The 19,350-nt window shown below is 37.5% G+C and overlaps 2 protein-coding genes across 6 annotated transcripts in view; both read left to right on the forward strand.

Moving 5' to 3' along the window:
- limch1a (LIM and calponin homology domains 1a) overlaps nt 1-19,350 on the forward strand; it is an 80,840-nt gene that overhangs the window by 36,471 nt on the left and 25,019 nt on the right. For 3 of the 5 annotated variants that reach the window (XM_066658731.1, XM_066658737.1, XM_066658742.1), the window contains exons 9-10: nt 16,684-16,920; nt 18,503-18,541. The exons of 1 other annotated variant lie outside the window; for it this stretch is intronic. In XM_066658731.1, coding sequence (XP_066514828.1) covers nt 16,684-16,920; nt 18,503-18,541 — 276 coding nt within the window. The remainder of the gene's footprint in view (nt 1-16,683; nt 16,921-18,502; nt 18,542-19,350) is intronic. One more of the 5 variants, XM_066658743.1, reaches the window with a different exon arrangement.
- Nucleotides 304-11,828, forward strand: LOC136687584 (uncharacterized). The gene is made up of 6 exons (XM_066662086.1): nt 304-362; nt 2,687-3,019; nt 4,809-5,096; nt 6,218-6,508; nt 8,280-8,621; nt 11,411-11,828. The coding sequence occupies exons 1-6, from the start codon at nt 304-306 to the stop codon at nt 11,826-11,828; spliced, it is 1,731 nt and encodes a 576-aa protein (XP_066518183.1).

Here is a 19,350-nt window from a genome sequence, read left to right on the forward strand (position 1 = left end):
AAACAGATGGTGATTCTGAGGACTGTCTGTAAAATCTCCACTCTATGCTATTTAGGTGACTTTGTGTCTTTAAGACTGAGTTTAAAATATTTAATAGAACCAGTGATTGTCTCACATACTCCTTCCAGAAAATACTGCTTCACAAGCCATGGCCTAAAACACCTCTTTTCTGCTGTGTGTGTCAGAGAGGAATCTGATGGTGTATTCAGGGAGGTGGGTATCAGCCCCAGCTCACAAAAAATTGTCAGCTGGTCAGTTGCTAAAGAAGCAGAGCCTGAGCTAAAAGAGGAAGAGCTGAAGAAGATGAGAAAGCTAGAGAAGGCGGGGATTCAAGTGTTGCCCGCCTCTGTGCGTTATCACAGGTTAGGAGGATGCTACAACTAGTATTGTGTATGCTGAAAAACTAGAATACACTTTCTAACCAGAGTGCATGAGTGTTTGGCCTCATAATCCACTGATAGAAATGTGTTTACTAGGTGTATGTGCCTTCTCTACACTGGTTAATACAGTTCTGGTGTGTGTAGAAAATAGTGTGTGCATGTTACCGTAGTAAAGTTTTCTCATTGTTTCAAGGATCTGGGAATTATTAGTGTACTGTTTCCTTGTAATTTGTAATTGTCATGGGGAACACTGGTCTAATTGCAAAACCACAGATTCAGTCCCTTGGAATATGTAGAAAGGAAACTTTGCCAGGGGACTTTTTAACCTGGAGAAACAGGGCAGCCTTGCCCTTAAGCGAGGAAATGCCTCTCACCCTGTGGACCTAAATATGCAAGCTCGAGGGACAACCATCAACTCACCGGTGGTGGTAAATGTAGAACACTGTTTGCTCAGTCAGACAATGCTGGACAGACTTGGCAATGGTGCTCTGTTCCTCCATGTTTGAGTTTCCCTCACCAGAGGAGTTCCAGGGGATCTGTTTCCCCTATGAAATTTAAGGTTCATGTAATGATTAACATTTTGTAAAAACGGTTCTTATAGGGCAACTAATCTACTGATTAGATTTGGTCTGTCTGCTTATTATACGGTATTTACTATTATAAGAAAATTTACAATTTAAATATGTCAGTACAAAGGTAAAATATAATAAATGATGAATTATACGATTCTATAATAGGGTTTTTATATTATTTTGGCCTGCCTATCTGCACGGTTTTCTCCTGGGTTATTTGCAGTTTGTAATAAAGGGTTGTTTTCAACATGGAGACAGGTGGGGAAACAGGATGCATTTGCTATTTATTTGAATGTTTATTGTCTGGTTTTAAAATAGTGCAGACAATTACAAAGGGTACGTCAGGATCCTTGAGGGAAAACCAAAGTTTAAAGCAAAACACAAACACATCCAAACTACAACAAAAGCATGTGCTGTGTGCACAACCACAATCATATTGTTTCAGAATAGTAGGCTTTCATTAGGATTTCACTGAATACAACATTGTGTATAGTGGTATATATTATAAACAAAGCTTTATAATATTGTGTTCTAATAGGGGTTACGTATACCAAACCTATCATACTTACTAATTTTGCTTGTCTATTTACAGGGTGTACAAATAAACTTTGAAGCATTTTTTGTAATGAATAAAGCAAATTAAAAATTTAAACATTCTCAACATGTAGTATTGAAAATGGTAATTGTCATTTTAACCATAAAAAACAACAAAAAAAACCCTAAAAAAGTTTATATTATAGGTTCCATCAAGGAAAAAGTGCTACAAAACCTGTGCATTGATTCGATCTGTTCTTGGGGATAATATTGTATCCAAATATATGTGTGAGGTTTGTTTTAGGCAATTTAAAGAAGGTGACTTCAATGTTAGCAATAATACAATTATTTAGCATAATACAATTGTCATAAAAAAAGTTAATTTGAGTATCAATACACTAGGTTCACAACCTTTAACATGGAAATCACCATCTTTAAATCATCTAAACCTAAATTTTTGGATATAATATTACCCTCAGGAGCAGAACAAATCGATGCACATGAAATACGTTTTTATGTTTTTTTGTTATAATTTAAATGATACTACACAACAATCATGTAATGACAAACGAGCGGGAAATGTTTGAATTTCAAATCACGTTTATAAATGACACAAATACTACTTTTATTATGAATACCCCTTAAATAAACCTTTTTGTACAACTAATACAAGTTTTCATATGTGCTTTATAAATATCTATTGTCTGAATTTAATCATTAAACAAGAATTTATGGAAGTTGTTCTCTATTATGTATTCTGAAGTTTGTAGCCATAGTTTCTTGTCAAATCAACACTGTTAATGCAGAGTTGTCCCAACTTTGCTATAGCAAAAGCCTCTATTCTTATGTGACGCACTAGTAGAAAAAAAATTCTGTGAGGATTCTGTGATTTCATTCAATCACAAGAGCATTACTCATGCCAGGTGTATAATTGTTGAATAATTAGTGAAACTTCTGGACATTCAGTGTTTGTCTGCTTTGCTTAAATAGTGATACTTGCTTGCAGTGACTGACATCTGATTTTGCTTGCTTGTGAATGTTCTTATCCCAAACCTCAAACTGGCTTTATCAAAGACAAATGGCATGTAAAACTGCTTTTGATGTACGTACATTGTGTGCTTGAAAATAATTAAACATCCGATGGTCAACTAATGTGTGATGTACAAACTCTCGGTTGTCACGGCAACCTTCCTCCTCCAGTCCTAAGGCGACTGGGGTCGAGCCTGAGCAGGTCAGGTCTCCATCACCGGATATTATCCTTCGCCGTGACAACGACTTCCTACGGACGAACCCTCCACATGATTGGGATGCCAACGAACATGAACAGGATGAAGATCAAAAAGTCCCTGATGTCCAGAGGGATGACCTGGCGTCCAGAAGAGCGCGCATGAATCAAGCAAGACCTGTTAGGACACATCATTTTCTGCCGACAGGGTGCAGCAGTAAGGACCGTGAGCGGTGGGAGGGGATCCGGCTGGCTTCCCAGCTTGCAGTGCTGGAGAGAATGGAGAAAATGGAGCAGGAGAAGATGAGGTGTGTGGGGACACAGAGGGTGTGCATGAAGTGGAAGTGGGGCTTATTGCATTGGCCAGTAATGTTATTGAAGGTATTATTACTGTTATGATAGATGATACATAAGCTGTCTCTGAGATATCCCAGGAAGTTATAACCAAGATCAGTTAGAGGTAGCATGATAGCATTTGTTTTTCTATAGATTTCTGATGCTAAATAATGTGACTTCCATAATTATTATTTCCATTTCCAAAAGTATGCAATTAGACTAAGAAAAAAATGAAAGGAATAAGCAGGTGTTGTTTTTATAATGTTAGCATGTGGAGCTATTTTAGGGTCAAAAGTTTTGTTCATTTGAAAAAAAATCTGAAACTGAAAGTTCAAATCTTGAGATTGAACTTTGAAAAATACAACAATGTATTCTAAATTAAAATAAGTGTAGGGTGATTTTTTTCAGTTTAAATAGAATTTAATCAAAATTTTGATAAAATTTTTTTAAGTCTTATATTTTTCAGTTGCATATTTTATGTTTTCAGATTCAGATCTTATTTGCTTTTTAGTTTCATATCTTTTTTTTGTTCGCAGATTCTTGTTTTACAGCATAGCAATGAAGCCGGAGGACCTTCCTCACTGTTGACTATGAGAAATATCACTGAACACTCACGTTATATGCAATATTCAGTAAAAAACATTGACTTGTCCTTTATATTGAGCTCTTTTAGACAACATTCGGCAACAATCGCAGTAAAAGAGCTATAAACTCTGTCAGAGTGCGTCGTTTCACAGCCACACTTTAGTTTCCCAGCACTTTGCTGGAGATGGCATCTGCTCAATCAGGACAAGCTGCAGCAAGCTGGTAACGAATCTGAATGAGCTCCTTATTCCCCAAGTTCTTAGTCTGATGTTCCGTTCCACCTAAAATCGTGCTTTAAATTAAACTGGTTCCGTTGCTGTGCGTTTTCCTTTATATTCTACAGTGTTTTGTTTACATGGGCTTTTCTTAGTGTTTAAACACAGAGAGTAGCTGCAGTAACATTTAAGGTGGAACGAGAAATGTAATTAAGAAGCTGAGGGTGAAAGAAGTTAATTTCACCCTAGTTATCTGCACGCTGGAGCCAACAGCTTGTCCTGATGGAGCAGATGCCATCGCCAGCAAAGTGCATTGCAAAAGATAAACTGCAATAAACTGTCAAATTGTGTATTTCCACAGCCACACTTTAGTTTCCCAGCACTTTACCTCTATCAGGACAAGCAGCTGGCACAGCAACAGAACCAGTTTAAATTAGATTTTTTTTTTAAATGAACGAAACTTTTGACCCTAATATAGCATAAGCATAGATCTATTAATACAATTACAGACTGTAGTCCACCTGCATACTTTGTTAGCTCCATTTCACCCTGTTCTTCTATGGTAAGGACCCCCACAGACCACCATTGAACAGGAATAATTCAGGTGGTGGGTCATTCTCAGCGCTGATGTGGTGGTTTGTCAGTGTGTATTGCATGGTACGAGTGGATCAGACACAGCAGAGCTGCTGAAGTTTTCAAAACCCTTAGTAGGTTTCGTTGTCATAGCTAAATCTTAAGAACTAGAAATGTAAGTTTGACATGGATTGGTGTGCTTGGCTGGGGTTTTTAAGTCACAATAATTAATTACTTAATTAATTAATTCCCTCTTTTTTATTTTCTTCTTCTCTCTTGTGTGTATGCCATGAAACTGTGTCCCTGTGGGTGCTATGTTTGAATGAATGTGTGTTCGGGATCCTGTTGGTATTTCCTTTTATTTCTTTTTCGCATTGCTGTGCTTTAGTGAGGCTGACTCTGCCTCCTCTGAAGTGTCAATAATAACTCGTAAGGACAATCTCTTTCTCACTCCTCGTGGGAAAAAGAGGAGTGAGGAGGAGGAGGGGGAGGAGGGAAAGGAAGTGGGAGGTGGGCAGTCAGTGGTGCCAAACCTTTATAAAGATGACCTGGCAAGGAGGAGAAGTCAGGGTGGGACCACCCTGCAAAAAGACCCGCGACAGTCACTGGCTCAGACTAACATCACTCAGTCTGACCTGGAGAAGTGGCAGAGGCTTTCAAGGAACACCGAAAACAGGTGCTTTGAAAATAAAAATTCAGTGCCCTGACTTCAAACACAAACCAACACTCAGTCACAGACAGTTAGAGGATCCATACCGTTGAATTCCACCAACATTCAACCAAAGTGTTGCACCAGACCACACACAACATATATGTAAATTACACTGCAAAAGCATGAAATTATGTTTAATGATTAATTATAATTTAAATAGAGTTTTTATTTTATTTTTAAAAGTTGTGTGGGCTGCTCCTGGCTGTGAGATAGAAGATGTATTTCTATAGATTTCCAGAAAATCTACCACTGAAAAGTATTGGCTGAAGTTTATTTATTAGGCTATATCACTTCAGAGGAATTCCTAGTAGTAATGTTTGCAAAATGCTTGCTAGGTATTACAATGGAAGAATTATTTATAAAGAAAAACATCCAAACAATATCAAGTTTTGAATTAAGTTAAACCAATTAATCTGAAGCATTCAGTTACATAATATGGAAATTAGGATATAACACAGGAAATAGGTTATGAAATCAATATGACAGTATATAACTCATTTCCACAAAAACTGGGACAAATGAGCAAAATGTAAATAAATACAAGATGTAATGACGTGCAAATCATTTAAACTTTATATTTAATTGAATATAGTACAAAGACAACATTTTAAACATTGAAACTGAGAAAGTTGATGCTGGCTTTTGAACTGTGCTCTTTATTACAAGCCAGATGGTCCTTCTCCTCTTTAGCTCAGAGGACGCAGCACCCATTATTTCCAAAAAGAATTTTGATTCGTCGCACCACAGGACACTTTTCCAGTTATTCTTAAATGAGTTTGGGCCTTGAGAAGATGGCTGGATTATACTGTACTATTTTTATTTAAATATGGGGTTTTAAAGATTTGCACATCATTGTATTTTGTTTTTATTGACATTTTGCTAAGCGTACCCACTTTCCTAGGAATGGAGTTGTATAAGCTAGAAAAGCATTTGTTTGCTTGATTGTATTATGGGAATTTTTTTTGGGACTTACTGAATCATTGAAGTTGATAGATGCATAATTGGAGAAACATTATTGAGTTCAATGGTGTCAGCATGAAAAAGTAAAACATAACAATAGCCCTCTCCACCTTGTCATTCTTCAGCGAGGCTTCCCCTGCTGAGGTGTCACTCATAACTCATAAGGACAACACCTTCCTGACTCCTGAGAAAGTGAAGGAGAGGAAAGATGAGGAGGAGAAGCTTGATAATGAGGGTGAGACAGAGGGAAGAGAGAGGGTGGTGGTGCCTAATATACAGAAAGATGACCTGGCAAGAAGGCGGGGCCAAACGGGAGGCCGCCCACAGCAGGACCCCCGACAAGCATTGCTACAGACGGCCATCACTCAATCGGACTTGGAGAAGTGGCAGAGGCTCAAAATGAGCACCGAGGACAGGTGTCTGAACACTGACCTTGACCTTTGACTGTAGATCTGATCTAAGTTAAGCAAGCCTGAAATATAGTTGTATATTTATCATTTATTATTTATTTTATTTCTGTATTTAACGGACAGTATTGATAATCGTTGCAGAAAATGAAATGTACATAATTTCAATAGTCCTTCAAGCTGAATTTTCAGCATTTTCAGACCCTTTTTGGTTACGTAAAGGTAAAGGAAAATAGAACACAGTACACTAATAAAGCAGCATAAAAAGCATGTTTAAAGGAACACTACATAACATTTTTACCTTAAAATAACAGTTTCAAAATCATTGTGATGCTTCATTGACTTTCCACAAATCTCTCTCCCCCTCCCCACTTACAGTATTCTAAACATGTATTACACTAAGAGGTTGTGGTGCTGGCAGCCGTAATCCTTTTTTATGGGTCTGTTAAATTTTGACAACAGCACATCAGTTTTGTTTTAATTGAATAATTTGTTGAGAATGACATGACTGTTGCAGTGCATAATATATCCACTCACAACCCCCATAGAATCTTGTGCCTACTATAAAATGTACTCTTGCCAGCACTTTTCCAAAGAGCCCCAGGAACAAAAAACAACAAAAAATCCCTTACCTAGTGTTCCTTTAAAAACGTACATTATACGCATGCTGTCACAGCCAGTTATTGTCCTTTGAAAATCTCTGGCCAATTCTGTGTAGAGACCCGCTCAAATGGAGCTGACGTAAACTGGGCTTGGTTATAGACCGATTGCCAGCAGAGCCTTGATTTGTCGTGGCTGTGAATGTTGGATTTATTGCTTTTGGAGACTTGCTCTCTGTAGCTGTTGTGTAGCAGGGGTATGTGGAAAGATTATGTGGTAGACCTACTGTGGACATTTAAAGTGATTCAGATGCTTTCAAAATGATTAAACTGTGACCCAAATGAATTTGTCAGTGGGCATGATCATCTAAAGTGTGTCTGGCTAAATGCAAGAGTAAAGTTAGTGAGAGGGAGAGGGAGGGAGGCTTTGGCTGGCTCCTATAGGACTTTTGTTTCTGTTTTAAGCACTGTGTCACATTACTGATGTCTTAGCTCCAAACAGAGGGCTGCCTGAATTGTAGAAAGATTTCACTTGTTTCTTTTTGTAACCTATACAGCATATTTTCAGTGCAAATGTAGTGAGATATCTATGAAGTTGCTATTTACATTTCAAGTGGATAATTGATATTTTTGCCAAAAAAAAAGGGAAGGTGGAAGTGAACATGAGCTCAATTCCACTTCTTTTCAAACTGCTACTGATGAAATGACACTCAGCAGTTTAGCGCATTTAGTACAATGCAAACTGTCCAGATCAGTCACATCAACTGACAGACAACAATGAAAGCTAGCAAAGTGGGCAGTGATGGGGTAGAAGGGATATCCTACCAACCTAGAAAGCAAGGCCATTTGGTTTCCTGGGACTACCACACTAGAACGGCTGTGCTAAAATTGAACTGCACATTATATTTGATAGTTGTCATATGTCAACATACACATATGAATATGTGGATCAATACCTAGTCAGTGACTTGACAGATGACAGACTCTTCTATAATGACATACTTATTTTCACTTAGACTTAGCTGTGACTCTTTCCCCTTTTTTCTCTTTCTTGCCCCTATGTGTACATGGGCCTGTACGCCTGTATGCCTGCATGCATATCACGTACGTGTGTGTGTATGGTGCACCTGTGTCTGTGACGGTATATCTATGTGGAATGTGTGCGGTGTGTGTGCGTTTAGTGACTCGCCCCCTGCCCCGCTGTGTCAGGCCTGTCTTGAGAAAGGTTCCATCCTTGCTGCCTCCTCGGTGAAGGTTGCCCGGGGCGAACTGGCCGCTGGCCGAGGACGTTCCCATGGTGACCGGCGGCGTTTTGTGACGTTTGGGGGGGTGACTGAAGTGGAGAGTGTTTCCTGGAAAGAGGGAGAGGAGGAGGAAGAGGAAGAGAAAGAGAAGGAGGAGAGGAGGAGGGAGAGTAAAATGGATGAGTCAGACAAGCTCCAATCCCTCCTGTCCACGGCAACTGTTGCCATGCCCACCACTGGGATGAGCTCAGGGCTAACAGCAGAGAGAGCAGTGGACAGGTAGGGAGAGATCGAGAGACTAGGATGGACTCACCCACAAACACACACACATCTTACATCCAAGCAAACACAAGCCATATACAGTGGAAAACAATGCTAAAGTTTGAATGCCCCTGTTAAACACAGTTCTGCACAATCCACCATTCCCTTTGTGAATGTAAAATATTGAATTAAAAAACTTCCTTTAAAGGTGGCTTTCATGATTGTAATCAAAAAATTTAAATTTTTTTTTATAAAATTCAGAGGATATTTCCTCATCATTTGCTCTGTAGTCTGTTTACATGCTTAAACCAGTCTAATGTGTTTTTATGAAGCCCCAGTGTCTGTAAATATGTAAAAGACAAAGGGTCTCAGTTCAGTATGCTAGGCTTTCTCTCTGTGCTCAAAGCAGAAAAACAGAATCTGGACGACTGCAACTCCAAACATTGAAAAGCATGAACCATATGAGGATATTGCTCTATTCCTGTTCCATATATGGATAATATTGATTAATTTTTGCTGTAGGTGGAACTGATTCTAAATTCAGGAGCACTAACTGCATGAAAGTAAACATATACTGAAAGTAGTACAAAATGAAACAGCTCAATTTACAAACTGGTTTCTGTGGTGAGATTCAAATAGTGAATACAAAATTTAGTTTTTTCCCTCAAACATATCTTTCTACCTTAAAAGATGCAGAGCTTATGAATGTAAACTAAGGCTAGAACAGCGTTTCCCCAGTCATAGTTCCTTTTAAGTTATCCTAATACATTATAATTAGCAGTAAAACATTGCAACTTACAGTTTGTTCCCTGTAGGGAATGTTAACAAATTATCACTTAGATAAACAAAAATACATGGAATTTCACTGGGGTGTTCACAATTATCCATATTATTGCACTTAAGCAGAGGTACCCTTACCGACACACATACAATATGCACATGAACTCACGAAATAGGCAGAAACACACATTCAGACTCATTGCTTGCTGGATGGCTTGGTTCTTCTTTCCCTCCCAGTCCAAAGGTAGCAGTGATTTATTGCTCAATGAGTGAATGAATTGGCAATGGTTCTCACTAACTCTCTCTCTCTCTCTCTCTCTCTCTCTCTCTCTCTCTCTCTCTCTCTCTCTCTCTCTCTCTCTCTTTCTCGCTCTGTATATCGCTTAAAAACATTATTAAAGAGCCTAAGGCCTGAACTCACTGGTCTTGATGAAGACAGGTGTGACTGTGGTGCCTTGTAATTCCTACTCTTACAGTGCTGCCATGAATGGTCTCTTCACCTTCAGTCACATGGTATATAAAGGTACACTAAGAGGGAAAATCAATACCCAAACAAACATTGTTTATTAGAAAACAAAGATGCTCCTTGAAAGGAACATTAGTTTTACATTAAAACTACAGCTTCAAAGTCATTGTGATGCTTTGGTGACATATAATGCAGGGATAGAGACTCTACGTCTAGCTCAGTACTGTAGAATCTGCACTATGCATCTTTTGGAAAGAGGGTAGGAAACCACCTGTCCCCTCCCCCTTGATCTCCTTACAGTGTTCTAAATGTAAATGAATCTCTCCAATGGTAGGGGGAGCCCAGGAATAAAAATATATTTACATGATCTTGTAGCTTAATGTTATGAGTGTTCATGCTTTGTCTGGTAAAGTTATTATTTTGGAGCTTGAACAATATCCTATTCTACTTCAAGATGATGTTCAAGATTTTAATCAAAAAACACTTTTTATAAAATTCTCAGGATGCTTCTTCACCATTAGCTAGCTCTCCAGTCTCTGTGTGCTTGAAACCTCTCTAATGTGTTTATGAAGCCCTAGTGTCAGTAAATGGCTAAAATAAACAAAGCAGCCAACATGCTAGGCTCTCTCCTTATGCTTATGGCAGAGGAATGTCTCTGGGGTTGTTTAGACCGTGTAGAAAAACCCAAATGTTGAAAAGCACAAACTGAGATGATAATATTGCTCTGTTCCTTCTGCATATGTGGGTAATATTGACTTATTTTTGCTGTTTCAGATTACTTAAGGTGGAACCGACTCTATGTTTGGGAGAGCTAAACCTAAGCCATGTACAAACAACGATGTTTTTTTTTCTCAAGCATACTTTTCCACCTTAAAAGATGTTTAGCTTCTGAATGTAAACAAACCAGAGACAAAACAGCAGTTTCCCGGAATCATCAGTATTGCCACCATGAATTAGTTCAAATATGTTAATTATCATATCCTTGTATTTTGGGAAACCATATCAACAATGACTTGGAAAATTTACTTAGTGTACCTTTTAAGGCCTGATATGGATGCATATGTGATTCAGTTGGCATAAAATTTTCATAGCATTTCATTTGAATTAGAATGATGATGCATTTTTTGCGGAAATGGCAGCTGATTGATAATAGCTTTGTGGTTAAATGGGCGATTTATGAGTGTGCAGCTTGTGTGTGTGAGAATGGAATGCAAAGAAATCCACAACTGAGGTGGTCTTGAGCAAGGCACCAAACCCCCAACTGCTATCCAGGCATGAGGGGTGGCTGCCCACCACTCTGGGTGTGTTCATTGCTCCTAGTGCACTAGTGTATGTGTGTTAACTGCCACAGATGGGTTAAATATGGAAGACAATTTTCGTTGTCTGCTTGTATAAAATATGACATTTTCTGTCTTTCCAAATATAAATTTCTTCTTGGGTAGAATGCATCTTGCTTTGCTTCTGTCTGTATGATGTCTTTTTTTAATCTCATCTTATATTCATTCTTACTCTATATTTTCTCTGCATTTCCCTCTGTTGCCTCACCCACACAAACACTTAGCGGAGGTGAGAACGCAGCTGCAGCCTCGACTTTATCCTTTGATTCCCCACAACCAATAACCTCTGATGTAAAGAGCTCCTCTGCCTTGATAGAACGGGAGGTTCTGGAGCTGAGGCTAGCTGAAAAGGCAAGGGATGAGAAGGAATATGAAGAACAAGAGGAAGAGGAAGAGAGGGAGAGGCAGCCAGATTTAGAGAATGATGATATGATGACACGACGGACAGGGACTTTTCAGAAAGGGACGGGCGGGAAATCCTTTAACCAGTTTCTCCCACTACCGGGCTTTAAGAGAGACACAGCTGGTTCTGGGCAGAAAGAAAGTTCACAGCTGTGCAGAGGTGTGGCCAAAGACCCTCTAATGCTGGAAAAGAACATAAAGACAAAGCGTTTCAAGATTGGACAGAGGTGGGCGTGCTGAATGTGAATGAAGGCTTTATGTTGGGGTGTGTTTGCTGTATTTCTAATACGAGTGTTCTGCCAGTATACACTAACAAGAGCTCTGGACCTGAGATAGCCTATTTTTGCCAAGTGAGATGGATATGTTTTTGTGAAATTTTCCCAGACTGGCTTGTGGAAGTTGTTGCTTGTAGAAACTTTTTGTCATAAAGCACACAAAGAAGTTTCCACAAGCAACAACTTCCATATATATATATATATATATCAGCAAAATTATGCTTGGAAGTTTACATCTTAATTTTTGCAAAGAGACTAAATTAATGGGTGTTCAATACAGGGGTGTCCAAAGTCTGGCCCCCCGGCCAAATGTGGCCCTCTGTAAGATTTTAATTGGCATCACTTTTACGAATACATCATTAGTGGCCCGCTGGCACTTGGCATTTTTTCCTTTCACCTAATGGTGGCAGCAGGGCACAAATGTATAGGAAATTGCACCACTGTGTTATTGAAAGACATTAATTTCTCTTGACCAGCAAATGTATTCACAGAACATCATTTGGTGATGGCTGCAGCAAAAACAAAACAAAAAAAAACCTCAAAGTTGAGGTGAGAACTGGCAATTCAAGAAAGATTGAAGTATCTGCTGTAAAATGTTGGATTTTACACTCTCTTGATATACTGCAGCAGTAAATGCTCTAAAATGAAATTCAGTAGTTAATAAATACAAACTTTTTTTTGTAAATTTGTGTTTTTCATATTTTGAATACACTGTAATTTAGGAATAATACACTTGGAAAGAGAGACTGGCCCTTAAGAATTTTGATATTATCCAGTTCGGCCCCTTTGAAAAAAGTTTGGACACCCCTGGGCTAAAGTATCTAACAAGTAATAGTACCGTAAATGAAGCAGTTAGCATTGTGCAAACCACATACAGTGGTTAGACAATGAAACTGAAACACCTGTCATTTTAGTGTGGGAGGTTTCATAGATAAATTGGACCAGCCTGGTGGCCAATCTTCATTAATTGCACATTGCACCAGTAAGACCATGTGCATCCAATGGTTCAAACATTGTGTCCTGAAGGCAGTGCCGTGTATCAGGACGACAATGCACCAATACACACAGCAAGACTGGTGAAAGATTGGTTTGATGAACATGAAAGTGAAGTTGAACATCTCCCATGGCCTGCACAGTCACCAGATCTAAATATTATTGAGCCACTTTTGGGTGTTTGGGGAGCGAGTCAGGAAATGTTTTCCTCCACCAGCATCACGTAGTGACCTGGTCATTATCCTACAAGAAGAATGGCTTTAAATCCCTCTGACCACTGTGCAGGACTTGTATATGTCATTTCCAAGACGCTGGAATTGACGCTGTATTGGCCGCAAAAGGAGGCCTTACACCATACTAATAAATTATTGAGTTCTAAAACCAGGTGTTTCAGTTTCATTGTCCAACCCCTGTACCTCTTCTATAAAATGTATTAGATTCATTAGCGCACATTTTTGGGAAATTTTGTGACTGCGTTGAACTGCTAGTGAGCAATAATGTGTAAAAGGGGAGAAGTCAGAATACATTCCTGTGAAAATCACATCTCTCCAAAAAGATGGTTATACTGGTCCAAAGCAGACAGCGCAACTGAAGATTTCTTATTATAAAAAAATGTGCATGGCTAGAAATAGCATTTATTAGGTGTACAAAAAATTTTATGTTTGCAATTCAAAATTGGAACATTCTCATGCTCATTTGTAATTTTATGGTAACTGTTATACTGTATTAAAAATGACCATCTTTCATTCGTTACGAGTTACATCAAGGAAAAAATTGCTGGAAAAGTAAGTCCATTTTTCTGTTCTTGGGGATAAAAAGTATGTGTGAGTTTTGGTTTAGACCATTTAAAGAGGTGATTTCAGTGTTAGCAACCATGAAGGTAGAATATTATTACTTCCTTTTTTATAAGTTAATGACAATTGTCATTTTTATTACTATCAAACAGTTACCATAAAATATTTACAAAAAAGAGAATGCGAATTACACGTTTTTTAAAATTACAATTATGTTCCACAAAAATGTTTTAACACCTATTTTTACACCTAATAGATACATATAAAACTTTTTAACACTAACTCTGTAACACTAAGAATGAAAATAAAGGCTATTTCTGATTATGTAAATCATTTGTGATTAGTTGTTAGCTATATTAGCTTCATGCTAAAGTAATTCTAGGATACAATATGTGTTTTGGCTGATCATTTATACTACTTAATGTAAATTTTGTGATTTCTTATCAACATGTACCTTCAGGGTTTGCTGCTGTCATGTGATTAGTGTACAACTTTGCTTATTTCCAAGCGCTGTTTTAACAGAGTTGAAGTAAACATGGAACCCAGGTTGCCAGCATCAGCTGCTACAGTTGTTCAAAAGGACCTGGCCATTCTCAGTTCAGCTCCAGCCCACAGTGATATTCACACTGGTGGTTTCATTTTCTGTGATGACAATTATCATAAAGATGAAGATGGGAAAAATGATGAAGGTCCCCTGCCTGGCGTGGAAAAGGATGACATGCTTACAAGGAGAACAAAATCACACCATAAACAGACTGTGGGTCCTATACAACCATTTAATGTGTTTCTGCCTAAACCTGGAGCTGTGAAAAACAAAACATCCTCTGGAAGTGGGCATTGCCAAAACAGCGAGAAAGAGAGAAAAAATACTCAGGACAGGTTAGACCCTCCCAGGAATGGAGTGTGCATGAATGTGTTTTTAATCAAGTCTTCTGGTTGTGAGAGTGCACAAAACAGCACTTTTGTGTTGGATTTAACATCATGTCTGGAAGTAGTTACCATGGATACTAAATTGCTGCTGTGTCTTTGAGATTGAGGCCTCGTCTACACAGATCCGTGTATTTTTAAAAATAGAGATTTTCATCCCTTTGTTTTTGAAAATAAACCCATCCAGATGAATATGAAAATGGTAGCAAATTACCTTGCCACTCCAGTAGGTGGCCATAGTAAAATAACATCAAAACATCATGAAGCATGAGACAAATCAAAGGTTTGATCTCAAATTACTCCATACTAGATTTTAATAGTACATTATATAATTCTAATAAAACATAATTTAAATGTATTCATATGTGTATTTCTGAAATCTATTGTTATCTGCATGTGTGTATTCTAGTTGTATTAGTTATATAATTCACTCTATATGGAGTGAAGAGCTATTAGAATTTTAGCTTGAGACAGGCACACTGTGTGATGGCAACATTTCAGAAAAGCACAGTTTTTCCTTGTCCACATGACAACACTCACATCAGCATTTTCAAAAACCTACACCTGGAGAGGGTTTTCGAACACCTCCATTTTCAGTGACATAAAATGCTGTTTTCATGTGGATGGAAGGCCAAAACTCAGATAAAACTTATTTAAAATATGTCCTACATATTATATATATAGATGGTTCCATTATTCATTTTAGCTTCAGTGCTAAAATTAACAATTAAATTAAATATTAAAATATCAATTACCAAACATGTCATCTCATCATGCTACAGTTGGGGTCAGGGAAAAACATTCTAATCATTTTGCAGGGAATTATAGTTCCATGAATGAAACTGTTGCATTAATGTTACTGCAAAAGAGATGATTTGTTGATTGTGTTTAATTGTATTAACCTGTGAAACCAGTGATGTGAGATTTGAAAGTTGCCTGGTGTTTGATTTTCATAGGTACTCAATGAGCCTAATAGTCTGCTTTGTTTCTCAGAGTGTTCAGTGTTTCTGTTTTTGTTTGAAAGCATAAAAAATGCAGGTTAGGGTTAGAAGAATGTATATTTGTTTTTTTTTATAATTAATACCCTGGTTCTAATTTTTTTTATCCCTCATAAGAATGCACTGCTTATTTGCATAGACATCACTGTTTTATTTGCTACATGTCTTTTGTTGCATACTGTACATTCTAACATTTTAATTTAACCATTTATATAGCGGTTTTCCATTATTTTGCTTGTACCCCCTACATGCATTTTTTACCAATACTTGCTCTCAACATGTCATTCTTTTATAGCAACCGATGCAAAATTTCACATGACCCTACAGACCTCTCAGTCTATAGAATTTCAGTGGAAGTTAAACTTGCGCAACATCCAAAACTGCACACTGATCACTATATAGTGCACTATTTTGGGGTTCTGCCATTTTGTAGTGGTGACCACAATATAGTGCACAATTTGCAGTGCACTCAAACAGTCCCTTAATGCATCACAATAAGAAGAGCACAAACAATGTACTCTACTAAATAGTGTATGGTCATAATACACTGTGTTGTTTGGTGAAAACCCACACAAAGTCATGACTGAAACCATTAACTACCTTCCTGAATTCAGTTCCCTATATACTGTAGTGCACTAGGGTAATGTAGAGAATAATGTGGGGATTCATTTCAAATACATCATTAGAATATATAAATATCTACCTACCTCTTTAAAAACTTTTACACTACTTTATAATACACTCATTGCCCACATAACCTATATAAGCTATATAGTAATATTTTTTCTATAGAATGGAATGCACAGGTACAGCTGCACATGATCATAAGGACACCAGGTCCAGTACTGAGCGTAGGCAAGAGTGGTATAATGCTTAGGTGTATATCAGGCTTTATATAAATATGTGTAACTCATTTTCATGCCAAATAAAAAAACTAAAACATGTTAACAATATAATTTCAATCATGCATACAACACTGATTTCTGATTGCATCAGTAGCTACAAAAGAATGCCTTTGTGGGCAGAGCCTTGTATGTATATTCTTTAGAATATACAAACATAAAGAATGGAACACTGCTCAAATGCTTCCCCTCCTTTTTTGCTCTAGTAATCATGGAAATCCTCTGAGCTGCACCCCTCTTGCCGTGACCTCACCTTCAGCAGATCCTAAGAACATGCCTGAGAAGTGCCCTCAGAGGCTGGACAGACAGGACACAGGCACTGAGTATGTGATGGGTGGGCAAACTGATATTTTAGGTGGGGCCAAGGCTAGAAGCCCTTCTTCTAAACCTGATCCCAACCCACGACATCCATTTTGGCTGGAAGATGATGATCTCCCCCCAACGTGAGGAAATATTTAACCCCTTAGAAATATATACATACATATGCACACACAAATTTTTATTCCTACCATTGTAGGTATGCATTTACATGTGTAATACTTTGGCTGATGGTAACATTTGGGCCTAATTTGTGCCATGTTTGGCAATTATGGCTCAGTTATGCACTGGCAAGTGTTGTGTGGGCCAGATGTGGGCCAGATTTGTCCTTTATATGTTCAAACAACACAACATCTGGCCCATAAAATGTGGACCTGCACAAGGTGGCATTCTGAGTCAATGCTGTCATTTAAGGCCAAATGTGGACCAGAAGAGAACTGCAGAGGCCACATTTGCATCAAACATCCTTTGCTAACTGGCTTTAAAGGGAAATGTTACCAATTTTCCAAAATGTCTGCAAAAACACCATAAGAACAAAATTATTTTTTGTGATTGGATGTGAAATGATGCACTGTTGGTAAACTTTCTTTATAGTGACGGTGATATGAACCAGGAGTCACAGATTCTATAAAGCAAAATATTGTCATTTTATTCACCATCCAAAACTAGCAGTGCATCCTCTTTGCTTTATATGTAACTTGATAATTAAATTGTCAAATAGATTCTTTGTAGTACTATAATTCTTTATATGTACTTTCCTGCCATGGATGTTTTAGGCCTAAGTCTTCTCTAAAACTACTGCAGATCTCTGAGACATCAGGTAGCATATGTTTCATAACTATAATCATATATAATAACGTTTGAATGATGCTTTTAGAAGCATTAAAGACTTTGGACATTTGGTTCCTATCACCACCACTGTGAAGTTTTTTTTTAAACAGCATTTCCTGTCAAACCACAAGGGATAATTCTGATCACATCTAAAGCATTTAATTATGTGGAAACTTGGTTGAAATACCCTTTAATTTCAGTGAACCTGCTTTTAGTTTTATGTCACTTTTTATTTTATTATTTTATTATTATTATTTTTAAACCATGCTGAGAAATTAGGTTCCTTCAAAACTAAATACGTCATCATATAGACACATATACAATAACCATGGAAAAGAAGAAGGTTCCTGTGTTCACAAGACTGATTGTGCATGGATGGTTTTCCACAGTATGCATATCTTATATTTATTATTTTTATTTAGCTGTTTCCCACAAAGAAACACTCAAACTTCGGTTGTATTCGATTCTTGTGCTGTGCTATGAAATGTTATCACTTATTTAACCATTATTCATTCATTCATTATCTGTAACCGCTTACTGAACAATATTACTTTCAGTAGCTCTACAAATTATCACTTCACAGAGGACCTTAAATCCATGTAACAGCTGGTATGAAAGATCTCTACATAGAGATTTATGTTTTATAAATTTAAATAAGTGAGTTATATTAAAATGATGCTTAACTTTTGGGTGTTTACTGTATATTTCTCAGTAGTTTTTATAGACTGGCTAAGTGCCTAAGTTCCTCAAAGCAACTTGTGCTCATCTTTAAAGAAGACCTGGGCCTGTTATATTTCATCATGCCTTCATTTTGCCCTTCATATCAAAGTCTGACAAATCTTTCATTTTTTTGTGTATCAATTTTTAACATTCTAGATTCAGTCACAAGGCTGCTAGTGTTTCTGATGAAAGCGAGTAAGTTTGATCTGCCTTTCACTCTCTCAATATTTCTTCTTCCAACTTTCACTGCTGCAAATCTGAGCTTCTGCATGTATTTCTTTCTTTAAACTGAGGTGCTCTTTACATAATTTCTTACACGCATGCAAGCAGATATGTTTTTATCTCTGCGGTTGAATTTGTTGTGGTAGAAGTCTTTTTACTTTTAACTCCACTACAGCATACAGATGCACCGTACTGAGAATGTATTTTAAAAAAAACATGTTTTGGCCGGTTTACCAATTTAGGGTGAGTTTCCCATTAGTTTCATGCTCTTAAAATGTTTCAATTTGGAAATGGATCTAAACCATGCAGTTTGAGCTGTCCTTTTATTAGAGACACACATAAGCCAGGATTAGAATAGCAGACTGTGATTGGCAATTACACCATTTATTATATTTATCATAGTTTTTTTTTTTGGCTGTGAGCAACATAAATAATATTTTTTGTTTATCTGTTGTATTATGAAAACTTAATTAGCTAATAAATATCAGAAATTTTAGCAAAGTTTATACCAAAAAACCATAATAAAAGTCATGGGACTAAGACTCTGTTGGGAAACTGGGCCTCTTCTTTCTTCCTTTCTTTGATTAATTTATATTTCTCTGAAAACTGTTTTGTGCCATTGCTAATATTAATTTACTTTTGTCATTTATTTCAATCTCATCTCTGGATCTTCTCCTTCCTATAGCATTTTACTTTCTTTTTTCATTGAAAAGCTTCTCGGGTGATGGTGTTGCTGTGGCTGTGGCTGTGGCCTTGGGATTCACTTTTCTCATTTTTGCATA

Source organism: Hoplias malabaricus, chromosome 2 (genome assembly GCF_029633855.1).
Source record: "Hoplias malabaricus isolate fHopMal1 chromosome 2, fHopMal1.hap1, whole genome shotgun sequence".
Classification (NCBI taxonomy): domain Eukaryota; kingdom Metazoa; phylum Chordata; class Actinopteri; order Characiformes; family Erythrinidae; genus Hoplias; species Hoplias malabaricus.

Coding starts and splice junctions, on each gene's coding strand:
- LOC136687584 (XM_066662086.1), top strand. CDS start 304: ATGAGAAAGCTAGAGAAGGCGGGGATTCAAGTGTTGCCCGCCTCTGTG. Junction 363..2,686: donor GCCTCTGTGCGTTATCACAG/GTTAGGAGGATG, acceptor TTCCTCCTCCAG/TCCTAAGGCGACTGGGGTCG. Junction 6,509..8,279: donor AAAATGAGCACCGAGGACAG/GTGTCTGAACAC, acceptor GTGTGCGTTTAG/TGACTCGCCCCCTGCCCCGC.